The sequence below is a fragment of the Eretmochelys imbricata genome, chromosome 15 (assembly GCF_965152235.1).
Source record: "Eretmochelys imbricata isolate rEreImb1 chromosome 15, rEreImb1.hap1, whole genome shotgun sequence".
In the NCBI taxonomy this organism is placed as follows: domain Eukaryota; kingdom Metazoa; phylum Chordata; order Testudines; family Cheloniidae; genus Eretmochelys; species Eretmochelys imbricata.
In genome coordinates this window covers 2126794-2139370 of record NC_135586.1, presented here as the reverse complement: position 1 = coordinate 2139370, position 12577 = coordinate 2126794, and the positions used below count along the sequence as shown (strand labels likewise).

Sequence of the window (12577 nt, the reverse complement as noted above, 5' to 3'; positions counted from 1 at the left end):
CAGCGCACAGTCAACCTGTGGAACTCCTTGCCTGAGGAGGTTGTGAAGGCTAGGACTATAACAGGGTTTAAAAGAGAACTGGATAAATTCAGGGAGGTTAAGTCCATTAATGGCTATTAGCCAGGATGGGTAAGGAATGGTGTCCCTAGCCTCTGTCTGTCAGAGGGTGAAGATGGATGGCAGGAGAGAGATCACTAGATCATTACCTGTTAAGTTCACTCCCTCTGGGGCACCTGGCATTGGCCACTGTCGGTAGACAGGATACTGGGCTGGATGGACCTTTGGCCTGACCCAGTATGGCCGTTCTTATGTTCCCCCATCCCTCCTGTCTCAGTGTTTCCTTTCCAGTCTCTTCTGTCTCTTGATGCTGGTTCTGACTGTGTATAGGTTTAGATCATCACTGCATTATCTTCTCACTCTGTAATACATGGGCTGAGAATGACTAGCCTTTCTTGTAGTTAAGGTACCATGCGGGCTCTCATTTCAAATGGGATTTCCATTTCCTAATCCCTGGGACTAGTTATTCGCAAATCCACCATTGTATCTCTGAGATCACGGCATGCCCCATCCCAGAGGGAGTACTGAGCTGTTTGGGGAGGAGTTGAAATATCTGGGCACCTGCAGGATACGGGGTTGCAAATTTCCCCTGGCAGTGAAATGCCTCCCACCCCACTGAATCATTTAACGGGGTCTCCTAAGAGTGACTCCTAAGAGTTGCAGCACGTAGTACAGCCAGGGGCACCTGGAGTGAGTTTAAGGGAGGAGAACTAGGCTTTGAGTGACCCCTGTCTTTTGGGGTTTGGAGAGCAGCTGGCCCTCCCATACTTGTAATGCATCCTGTGTGCTGCAGAAACAAGTCCACTTAAGCAATGCTGGTTCATTGGGGACCCCGTTCTTCAGGGAAACGGGGTCTTTGGCCCTTGAAGCTGAACTGCAAAAGTAACATGGGTAGTTAAAAACTTCAGCTCTAGCAATTCTGCAGATTTGAGAGCTGCAGCTGCCCTTGCACTCGCACTAAGTATTTGCATCTCAAGTCCAGCAAGTCCCTATATCGGGGTTCATGTTGGCCTCCCTGAGCACCGTGGGGTTTGAAGACTGGAAGGAAGCTAATGGTGTACCAATCTGTAAAACGGAAAATGGGACAATTCTGGTAATTATAGGCCTGTCAGCCTGATGTTGCACCCAGCCAGGTAATGGAGTGGCTGATACAAGACCTGATTAATATAGAATTGAGTTTACAGATGACACAAAAATTTGGGTTAGTCGTAAATAATGATGAGGACAGGTCACTGGTTCAGGGAGAGCTGGAGTGCTTGGTAAACTTGGGTGAAAGCACTTGGGTGAAAGTATTGTAATATGGCTACCTGTAAATATATATGCCTAGGAACAAAGAATGCAGTCCATACTTCGAGGATGTGGGACTCTCTGCTGGGGAGCAGTGACTATGAAAAAGCTTCTGGTGGATAATTAGCCAAATGTGAGCTCCCACTGTGAAGCTGTGGCCAAAAAAGCTAATGTGATCCTGGGATGCATAAACTGGGGAATTGTGAGCAGGAGCAGAGAGGTTGTTTTACCTCCGTGTCTGGCACTGGTGCGACCATGCTGGAATCCCGTGTCCCGTCCTGTGCCCACAGTTGAACAAGGATGTCGAAAAATTGAATAGGGGCCAGAGAAGAGCCACGAGAGTGATTAAAAATTGGAAAACTTGCCTTACAGTGATAGACTCAAAGAGCTCAATCTATTTAATTTAACAAGGAGAAGGTTAAGGGGTGACTTGATGACAGACTATAAGTACCTACAAGGGGAACAAATATTTAATAATGGGTTCTTCAATCTTGCAGAGAAAGATCTAACACAATCTAATGGCTGGAAGTTGAAGCTAGAAAAATTCAGTTTGAATATAAGGTGTAAATTTTTAAGTGAGAGTAACTAGCCATTGGAACAATTTACCAAGAGTTGTGGTGGATTCTCCATCACTGACCAGTTTTTTAAATCAAGACTGGATGTTTTTCTAAAAGCTCTGCTCCAGGAATTATTTTGGGGCAGGTCTCTGGCCTGTGTGATACAGGAGGTCAGACTCAATGGTCCCTTCTGGCCTTGGAATCTATGTATATTAGCAAATTTGCAACCTTCCTGGGACATAGGGAAGTATTATTCCCCTTTTGCAGATTGGACCTGGGACACAGAGGGAAGTGACTTGCCCAAGGTCATACAAGAACTCAGCGGTGGAGAGCTGGGAATTGAAGACCGATCTGCCGAGTCCCAGTTCGGTGCCTTAACTACACGACCTCCTTGCTGTAGGTGGCCCTAGGTCCTGTTGCTGCAAAGTACATGTAAACGCAGGTCTCCGTAGCTACGTATGGGGAGGACTAAGAAGTGCAGTCTAGTGGTGAAAGCTCAGGACTGGGAGTGAGAGCCTATGGAGTTTTGTGCCAGAGCTGGGATTTGAAAACCTCTGTGGCTTTGAGCAAGTCACTCGCTCAACTACTCACCTTGTACCTCAGTTTCCCCATCTGTAGAACAAGCCTAATGTTTGGTATAGTGAATGGATGGTGGGGAGTGCCAAGCAGGGTGACCCTGTATGACAGTCAGTCGCAAAGCTGCTGCTGACAGCTCAGTGGGAGCTACAGCCAGCCCTCCCCACAGTAACCGACTGTAATAGCCCAAACAGGATGGAGATTTCCAGTGAGGAATGCATGGCAGGAAGCGAAATCTTGAACCAAGCTGTTTCCTCCACACCCTGAAAAAGACCAGGGGAGGATAGGTGTAGTAACACCATAGTGATCAGGGATCTTTTCCTTGAGACTTTAGGCATTATTTAAACGAGAGCGTTACCATCCAGCGAGGCTAGGTGTTGGTGGGTCTAACAACCTGTGGCTGTGATCTCATCCGATTTCACAAGCTAAACAGAGTTGGGCCTGGTCAGCATGTGGATGGGTGACCTGGAAGGGACCCCCAAGTGGTGCTGAGGTGTCAGCATTGAACCAGTGCCCTGTTACGGTGTTAGCAGGTGCTGTGCTGTTCGAGGTGCCAAGAGGCACTACAGTCTGCAGGACTCAGGAGGTCCTAGGTTCTAGTCCCAACTCTGCTACTCTTTCGCTGCGTGGCCTTTGGCAAGTGAGGGAAACTGAGGCCTCTCTGTAAAGAGGGGACGGTAATAGTGCTGTGACATAGGCAAGTATAATTTAGGGTTAATTAGTTCAATGATTATAAAGTGCTTTGAACATAAAACACTATAGAAATAATCACTGTAGTGCCCCAGCTAAATTCTACTTGAGTCATCGCATTCTACCTCCCTAAATTCCTGCTGCAGCTTTAATTGGATACAGCATTCTTTTGCACTTCCTGTTGTGCCGTGTTATGTTTGGTTGCTGTGCGCTGCCAGGTTACACCCCAGAAGTGGCTGCATATTTGCAGTGGATGTAATGGTTCCTCTAAAGTCTGACTGGTAAAACCTGACGTAGTAATCCTGTAAGCAGTGAGTTAGTGCCTGCTTGGAGAGAGAGGGAGCAGTGTGGCTCCGAGGCAGGCATGGGTGTGCCAGCTGACTGAGCCACAGTGACCCTGACGGGCGTTGTTTCTTTGGTGCCCTGCCAGGTGCTGAGAAGCCACGTGATGGTGCGAGTAGGTGGTGGATGGGATACCCTGGAGCACTATCTGGACAAGCACGATCCCTGCCGATGCGCTTCCCTCTGTGAGTGTGTGGGGAGAGGACTCGTCCCTTCCAGCAAGTTACCAGAGGGGCAGGGGCCAGAGAGACTCCCCCACCCCATGCTCACAGTGCATGCCAGTCACTTTCACTCCTTTCCGAGGGAGCCTCATCTGTGGATGAGTTTTCTTGGGACACTGCAGCAGACCCTTCTACCACCCCGAGTCCCTTTAGTTGGTTACTGCTCCTTGCACCTTGCTCCTCCGAGCCTACAGAGGCAAGCCTGGTTGGCCCATGCTGGCCTGAGAGGAGAGGACCTTGCAGCGCTGCAATAGCGACCCCTCGTGACTGACCATTGGCCTCCATGGCAGAGGCTCTGGTCCCATCAGTAGCACCAGCTGCTTCCCAAGGCTAGTTCCCTTTCATGCTCCTCTGTTCTCTGGGACCAGGGCTTCGTCTCTGGCCCAATCCTGCTACAGGTACAGCTCTCCCCATCCGCTGGGGCATCCACGGGGCGCTTGCAGCGCTGGAGGATCGAGCAGGACGGGGTGATGGGGAGGCAGCAGGAAGGCCCAGCGGGGAAGGGAATGGCTGCCTGTTAGCAGCCGTCCTGAGGGAGGGTCATGGGGAGTGTGAGGAGCCCATTGATCCCGGCCAGGCCCCCGTGAGCTCCGCTGCAGGGTCTTCCCTGAGCCGACATGCTGATGACTGTGTTCCCTCCACAGCGCATCGTCTAATGCAGACACGTGCCCTGGGCATTTCCCCTCAGAAGATGGCATCTCCTGGCAGCTTCTCTCCCAGCCCCCGAGCTGCCAGCCCCAGCTCCCAGCGCCACTCGGAAGGCGTGAACCCCAACCGGCCAATGGAGACCCTCCGCACAGTGGATAAGCGGCTCTCAGCTGGTGGGGACTTGACCCAGGCCAAGATGGACCGGTCTGGCCGTCTGGCCAGGGGAGCAGGAGATCTGTCTGTCCAATCAGACTGCTCGCGGCAGATCCCCAATGTGGCATCGCATGCCAGGCAGGAGAAGCTGGAAGGGCTCCCCCCAAGGGCTGGCACAGTCCCCTCATCTGGCCAGAGCTCCTCCAGTCCCTTGAGGACCTCCACACCACTGGCCCACCGCGACGTATCTGAGCCGAGAGCTTCGACCACTCTCAGGTAGCATGTGCCAGGCGATGCCAAGCAGGCACTGTGCCCTCCACCCGTCTCTGCATCCTTAGGCCACCTGACTTGGCAAAACTTAGGGGATCTGGGAGAGATGGCTCTTGGTGTGTTCATACCCAGGGAATGGAACAGGGAAATGCTTGGTAGGGAGTTGGCAGAGGCTGTGGGTGTGGGCAAGGTGCAGGTTATGTCCCCAGAGTACAGACGTGGCTGGGGATCTTCTCTCCCCCCGTGCAATACAGCCAGGATTCACCCCCTGCCTTGCAGGGCAGTGAGACCCACACATGGCGTGTCTTGGGACAGGGTGCCCCCCAGCTCCTGAAGGTAATAGACCGCCACCCCATTGTGCCACGGGCAGACTCGCACTCCCCATCTCTGTGCACTGAGAATCCCCTGCACTGTCCTGGGGCAACTGGCTCTGCCCCTCCCTAACCCTGGGGCATCAGGGGGCCTTGCTCCCAGGGGTGTGTCTGGGCCCCAGCCTGGCACTCTCAGGGGAGGAGCGATGCAGCATCTCCAGTCTTCTGGGCACGTTTTGCTGCCAGCCCTGGAGGAGGGGCTGGGGCAGGGTGGGTGGGGGTGATATGGTGGCTGCCCAGCCACCCCGATATTCTGGGGAAGATAGGGTGGGTAGGTAGGGGTGGGGTGGTTACTTGGGGGAGGGGGGACTCCAGGCTCCTTGTAGGCAGGAGGGCCTCTGTGTCAGAGGGGAAAACCAGCCCCGCTCCCGCCCCGGTCCTGGGGGTGGCTGTCACGTCCTGCCCCTCCCAGAGGAAGAGTTGCTCCTTCCCCAACCAGCCTGCTCAGCCAGCCGGCCACTGACTCACTCCCTGGGAACCGCCGCAGGATGCGGGAGGCGAGCAGCTGCCAGCCACCGTGGCAACCACTTCCCAAACTATAACAACTTCTTGAGGCCGAGCGCTCCCCCTGGGCACCTTCCAGCCCCGCGCGGGCTGCTGGGGAAGGGAGGGGCTGTTGGTCTCTTGAAAGCAACATGCTCCAACCCTGTGGGTCTGGCTCCTGGGCTCTTGGTGAGGCTCTGCTTGATCCTGAGGCAAGGCAGAGACGTCTAGACCCAGATTCAAACCTTCCCTGGATGTTCGGAGCTGGATGTTGAAGCTCCCCGGGTGCGTTCTCTCTTCTAGCCCCCCACGTGGCCAGCAGGAGCTGCCTGCCCCCCCTTGCTGCCCCGACCATCATTCTCTGCTCCCCTTTTGAGCAATGAGACACCCCCTTAACTCAGCTGTGCGCTGAACCAGGATCACCCTCCTGCCCCCTCCATGTCTGGAGCTGGCAACTGCAGGCCAGTTTGCCCCAAAGAGAATCCCATGGGACACTCCCAAGGTGCCTTGCTCTCTAGGCCAGTGGCTTTCAAACTGCGGGTCGTGACCCAGTCCTGGGTCATGGCACGTCTGGCACTGGGTTGTGGCGGCTCCGGTCAGCACCGCCATCCGGGCTGTTAAAAGTCCCGTTGTCAGTGCTGCCCGGCTAAGGCAGGCTAGTCCCTACCTGTGCAGTGCCTGCGGGTGAGAGCCGGGCAGAGCCGCTTGCATGCCTCCGTCTAGGAGCTGGACCTGCTGCTGGCCGCTTCCAGGGTGCAGTGCGGTTCTCACTGCCAGGACAGGCAGGAAGCCCCACCCCCGCTCTCCAATCCCCTACCCCAGCCCTGAGCCCCCACAAAACCCAGAGGCCTGACCCCCTCCCACACCTTGAACCCATCCCACACCCCAACCTCCTGTCCCAGCCCTGAACCCCCTCCAAACCTGGAGCCCCCTCCTATACCCCAAACCCCTCATTCCCCAGCCCCACCCCAGAGCCCTGACCCCTTCCCACACCCTGAACCCTTCATTCCTGGCCCCGCCCTCCCACACCCCAAACCCCTCATCCCCAGCTCCACTGGGTTACGGTCATCAACAGTTTTCTTCAACTGGGTCACCAGAAAAAAAGTTTGAAAAGCACTGTACTAGAGGACCTGCCATCCCATCAGAGTGACACTGCCATGGCTTTGTGCCATCTTGGATTCCCAGGGCACAGGGATAGTGGGACCAGGGGCCGGGTCCACCACCTCTGCATGGCCCCCTCTCTTATGAGATTTGGGGTTTCTCTCCAAGGCCTAGTTCCGGGAGTCAGCATGTGAGGGGAGAATCTTGGCTTTCGCTTGATCGTAAAACCAAGTTTCTAGTCCCCATGGTGGCAGAGAAGCTAGAAAACATGACCCCTAACGGCTTAACACCAGAAGACAAAGGAAGAGCCCAGACATGTTCTCTCTTAGCATTGTGTGACTTCAGAGCCAGTTCCTGGTGGTCTGGGGCCTGGCTCATCATTCTGGAGTGCTGGGGTTGGGAGTGCTGTGCTCTGACTGCCCACTGGTGAATCCAGCCCCTGGGGCCAAGGGACACCCATGGCAGGGCTTCCACAATACTGGGCCAACAGGAAGTTTATAGTGTCATGAAACCAAGTGCTCCTCCTCCCCACCAGCCAGGAGCTCACTTGCATTGTAGATCTATTCTTAGTTCTTGTTATCAGCTTTGCTCAGGATCAGCCTGCTGGCTTCCTGTTTTTGTGTGTGTGTGTCTAAGACAGACTCACCCATGCAATCTGGGATGTTAGAGATCACTACTGCCAAGGTATTTGTATTAAATAGCACCTAGCCGAGAGGGGACTCTATCGAAGTAGGCATTCTTGAAATGAGTTTTCCTTTTCCTGTTGCTAGAAACTTTCTCTAACTCAGAATTCCTCTTGGGCTGAATTCCACCCCCCCACCCCCACCCCCCAGCTCAAAGGTGAACGTTTCTGGAAAGCTTGAGCTCACCTATTTTTGAAGGAGTTATTTGAGCGTGGGATAAAAATACTCCATGTGCCATTCAGAACAGTTGCAGAGGTGGGACTCGAAAATAGGTGGAGTGAATGACTTAAAACTTGGCTTGTTTGATAGCCTCCTTCAGGTTTACAAAGCAAGCCAGGTTTGGAGGAGGTGGATTAAGTCGTAGGTGCCAACTCCATGGGTGCTCCGGGGCTCAAGCACCCACAGGCAAAAATAGCGGGTGCTCAACACCCAGGAGCCAGAGCTGGAGCGTGGAATGTGATGAGTTCTGTGCTGCTCACAAGGTCTACCCTTGGGGCAGGGAGTTTGTTTATAAACAGAGGCAGGGTGATTAAGATAACAAAAGGCTTCTCATTAAATTAAATTTAAGCATGCGTAGATGATCCTGAAAGCATTGCCAGGCACTCCAGTTAAAAGATAGGACACAAAGGGTAGGAATAAATGGTCCATTTTCAGACTGGAGAGAGGTAAATAGCAGTGTTCCCAGTGGCTTTTACAGGGACCAGTCCTATTCAACATATTCATAAATGATCTGCAAAAAGGGGTACACTGCGAGGTGGCAAAGTTTGCAGATGAAACAAAATTACTCGAGGTAGTTAAGTCCGAAACAGACTGCGCAGAGTTACTAAGGGATCTCACAAAGCTGGGTGACTGGGCAATAAAATGGCAGACGAAATTCAGTGTTAAAGTAATGCACATTGGAAGACGTAATCCCAACTATCCATACAACATGATGGTGCCTAAATTAACTGTTACCACTCAAGAAAGAGCTCTTGCTGTCATTTGCACTACTCTGGAAGCACCATGTTTCCAGAGAACTGCAAATTCATAAGAATCCTTCTCACTGTTCCTGTATGATCCTGAACTGCGGAATGCTCATTCACCAGCTTCAGAAGACTTAAAAATTATCCCCAGTCATCAATGGGACAGACCCAACTGAATATGTAGCTGTCCTTAACATGCATCAAGACAATACCAGGGAACTAGATGAATAACATTGCTGACCGTTGCATCCAGAAAGCTAGTGAGACGTAATGTCTTTAAACTGGGACATTAGTGAAGACCGCTTGGGATTGCAATGATTTTAATATACTGTAATTCATGATAATGTAGTTCATAACAACTGAATCATTATTAAAATAGTAAAGATACCAATGACAGACCCATTCAATAACTAGAATATGAAAGAAGTGTATAAATATGCTGAAAATAGCCCCCCCCCCATTGGCAGAGTGCCCCCGCCCGCACCCCCCAACACACACACCTCTTCAAAGAGCCCCCGCCGGCAAAACCAAAACTCAGAGCCTGCAGGTTAAGTGTCTGTCTGTAGCTGTGCACATGCTGGTTTTGCACCTTCCTCTGCAGCGTGGGGCCCGGGTCACGTGCAGGTTTAAACTCACGTAAATGGTGAATTCTCTGTAACTTGAAGTCTTTAAATCAGGATTTGAGGTGTCTGTTACAGCGGAGGGTGGGTGGGGTTCTGTGGCTTGCAATGTGCAGGGGGTCAGACTACGTGATCACAGTGGCCTTAAAGGCTATGAGTCTGTCTGGGGAGCAGTGTGGTCCCATGGACAGGATGCTGGGCTGGGACTGGGTTCTACTCCTGGCTCTACAACTGAGCTGTGGGATGACCTTGGCTGAGTCGCATCCGCTCTCCATGCCTCAGTTTCCCTTCTCACCGTTGTCTATTTAGATTGTAAGCTCTTTGGGGCAGGATCTGCCTCACGTAGGTGTTTGTACAGCACCTAGTGCAATGATCCAGATCTTGGTTGGGTGCTGATGTAATAGTAAAATTTTAAAGGCTGCTTAGTTAGAGGCATTTGTTAGTGACAAAAGCCCTAACCTCCCCAAGCTGGGGGCCCTGCAGATGGAGGCTGTACGTGCTGCTAGTTGGATAAATCAGAAAGGTGGGTGGGTGGGGGATTCAGTGCAAGACGGAGGAATTGGAAGTCAGGAAAGCACAGTGGCTAAGGCTTTGCCCCAGGAAGATTAGCTGTGTTATGTTGCATCATTTGTATTCCTGTGTTAAATCTGGGTAGGAAAGGAAATGTGCCCCATTTAACATAGCAGGGGAAAACCTCCCCAGGCTGGAATGTGGAGCACTTGATTTCTGCATCCAGGTGAGCTGGGCTGTGTTGGAATGGACAGAGGGCTCTGTGAGATGCGGCTGGCTCCACTTGGGAGGGATCAGCAGAGAAGGGGCTGCTGTTATTCTGGGGCCTGTCTCTCTCTCTCTCTCTATCCCTTCTGAGAACGAAGCGCTCCGCAGGGCAGGTTGGTAGCCCAGGACTGAGAGGCTGGGCTCTGTGCTGCCGGCTGGGGAACTGGGGAGGGGAAAAGCTCCAGCAGATGTATCTGAGAACCGAATTTTGCTGTGGAGCCGGAGACTGCCCTCCTGAGGGCTGGGTGGGGGATGGTGCCGCTATTCGCCCTGGCAACTCTGTGCTAAAGCACTTACGCCTCTTGTTCAGCTTGTGCGAGCTGGGGCTTGACGCAGCACCAGCCTCCAGCCAGCTCAGCGGCCAGGCCCGATTCTGGTCTCAGGCCAACTCTAGCCCGGCTTGCTGCATTGCCCTCGGCAGGGTGAGCCCTAGGAGCCGAGAGTCCAAGGCAGAGCTGGGGCCTGGGTCAGAATGACAGGTCCCAGCACCCCCAGCTTTGGGGAGGGAGCTTTGTATCTCGGCTGAGGTGCCACCAGCCAGGGGGCTGGGGCCTGGACAGCTGCCCCGGCCCTGGCAGCCCATGCTGTGCAGCAGAGGCCCCTGACGGGCAGTGAAATGTATTGTCTCCAGCAGGCTCTCTCCCTCCCCTCATGCAGTTCCTTTCCCCAGCCCTGGCCACAGATGGTGCTGACCTCCCTTCCTTCTTGTCCTCCCCTCTGTTTCAGACTTCGAGACCAGCTGCCCCCTAGAGCCAGACGCCTCTCCGGAGACAGTGACTCCTCCACGTCATCCACGCAGAGTGGCACCCTGGGCAGGAGGTGTGGTGAGGACCGTGCCTTGCGAACAGCCCGCAGGAAGGAGGTGGGGAGGCACATGCCAGAGGGGGCCCCCAAGAGTCAGCCTTCGAGCCGCAGCCAGTCACGGGAGCGCGGGGCCTTCTTGGAGCTGAGGCCGTCGGTGGGGGCCAGGAGGGCAGAGCCAGAGGAGCGGAGCCGGCCTCGCCTGGTGAACCGGCCTGTCAGGCCCAGCCCCAGACCGCGGAGCCAGGGGAGAGGTGGCGGGGAGCCAGTGCTGCTCATCAGCCGAGGGAAGGACGGGCAGCACTCCTGGGCACGGGCCAACAAGGTGAAGGAGAATGGCCAAGACTCTGGCCGAGCCACCCCCAGGACCACGAGCCCGAATCGCAGGCACCTCCCTCGGGGGAGCTCCAGGAGCCCTGCGCCCACCAGTCCCAGAGCGTCCCTTCCAGCCAACAAACTGGCAGAGCCCTCAATCCGGGCACCTCAGCAGACGCTGGGGTCTGTGAGGCAGTGGCAGGCGGGTGAGACTGAGCCAAGGGTCCCTGTGGGGGAGCGGCTCTCTGGGGAGACCCTCCAGGCCAGACAGCTGTCTGAGAGCTTCCGCCAGGAGCTGGAGGAGCTGGCAGAGAGCTTCCGGACCCCTCTGTGCCTAGACCCCAGCCAGGAGCAGCAGCTGTACCGGTGCCTGGAGGAGGAGTTCCTGGCCAACTCCCGGATGATCGAGCTGGTCGGGGATGATGGGGAGCCCCTGGGCTGCGCCCACGATGCGGGGCAACTCCAGCAGACCACACCAGACCCAGGGGCCGTTGACTCTGCCTACTGCTCCTCCAGCTCCTCCTCCTCATCGCTGAACTTCTTCAGCAAGCACGGCTTCCAGGCAGACTTCGGTGAGCGGCCCAAAGATGACCCCAAGAGGAACCCCGCATCCCAGCGCCCGTGGGCCTCCAGCTGTAGCCCAGCCCACACTGAGTTCCAGAATGGCTCTGGCTGGAACTCCCACGTGGCCCTGGAGCCGGCCACATGCTGGAGGAAGCCAGCTCTCTCGAGTTCCTCTGATGAAAGTAACTACTACACAGCCTTGAATGACCTCCAGGAGGTGGCCGAGGGAGCAGAGGTCTCCAGTCCAGGCATGGATGCGGCCTGGACCATCTTGGAGCTTGCAGGCTCGGACACAAACTTGGGGCCCTTGGCCCCAGATGAGCTGACGGAGACCGAGGGAGACTCTGTGGTGGGGCCTGTTGGTGAGACAGCCCTAGATGGATTGCCGGATGTACTCCAGACACAGGAGGTGGTGCTGAGACAAAAGAAGTCCCCGAAGAAACCAGGCCGAGTGCCTTCCATCTACAAGCTGAAGCTGCGGCCCAAGGCCAAGCCACGTGTAGACACTCAGCCAGATAAGAAGCCCTCCAAAATACCGACGCCGCTCAGCTACAAGACGTCCGGCACCTCACCCAAGGGGAGCCCTCCCAAGCGCCCATCTGAGCACAAGCCCTGGAGAGCCTTTCACAGCGTCTTCTCCTCCTTCATGGAGCCGCCGCAGGGCCAGATGGAGCCAAGAGGGCCAGACGAGGATGCCTGGGCATGATGGGCTGGTAGCACTCGTACAAGATGGAGGGACCAGCCTGTAGCGTTCCCCACTGTTGCTCCCAGATCCCCATGTCCCACACCTGCTGCCTTGGATGTGCTGCTGTAGTGGCCCTGGCTTGCTGCTGCTGCTGGGAAGGGGTGGGCGGCCAGATGCCCCAGAGTTTTTTATTTTTGAAGATACCTCTGGATGGAGCTTCCATTTGCAGGGCCAGACCCGGGGTCAGAGGAGGGCTGGGCAGCTGGGTGGTTTTGATTTTACTTGAGATCTCTTAAGTGAATTGACTTTTAGGAGGACGTTCCGGAGCCCTGGAGAAAGGCTAATGTAGTGCCCATCTTTAAAAAAGGGAAGAAGAAGGATCCTGGGAACTACAGGCCGGTCAGCCTCACCTCA

The 12577-nt window shown here is 54.7% G+C and overlaps 1 protein-coding gene across 1 annotated transcript in view; it reads left to right on the top strand.

Moving 5' to 3' along the window:
- The window catches only part of GAS2L1 (growth arrest specific 2 like 1), a 32884-nt gene extending 20700 nt beyond the window's left edge, over positions 1-12184 (top strand). The window contains exons 3-5 of the mRNA XM_077835282.1: positions 3598-3694; positions 4375-4807; positions 10525-12184. Of these exons, the coding sequence (XP_077691408.1) occupies positions 3598-3694; positions 4375-4807; positions 10525-12184 (2190 nt within the window). The remainder of the gene's footprint in view (positions 1-3597; positions 3695-4374; positions 4808-10524) is intronic.
- Positions 12185-12577: the final 393 nt, after the last annotated feature.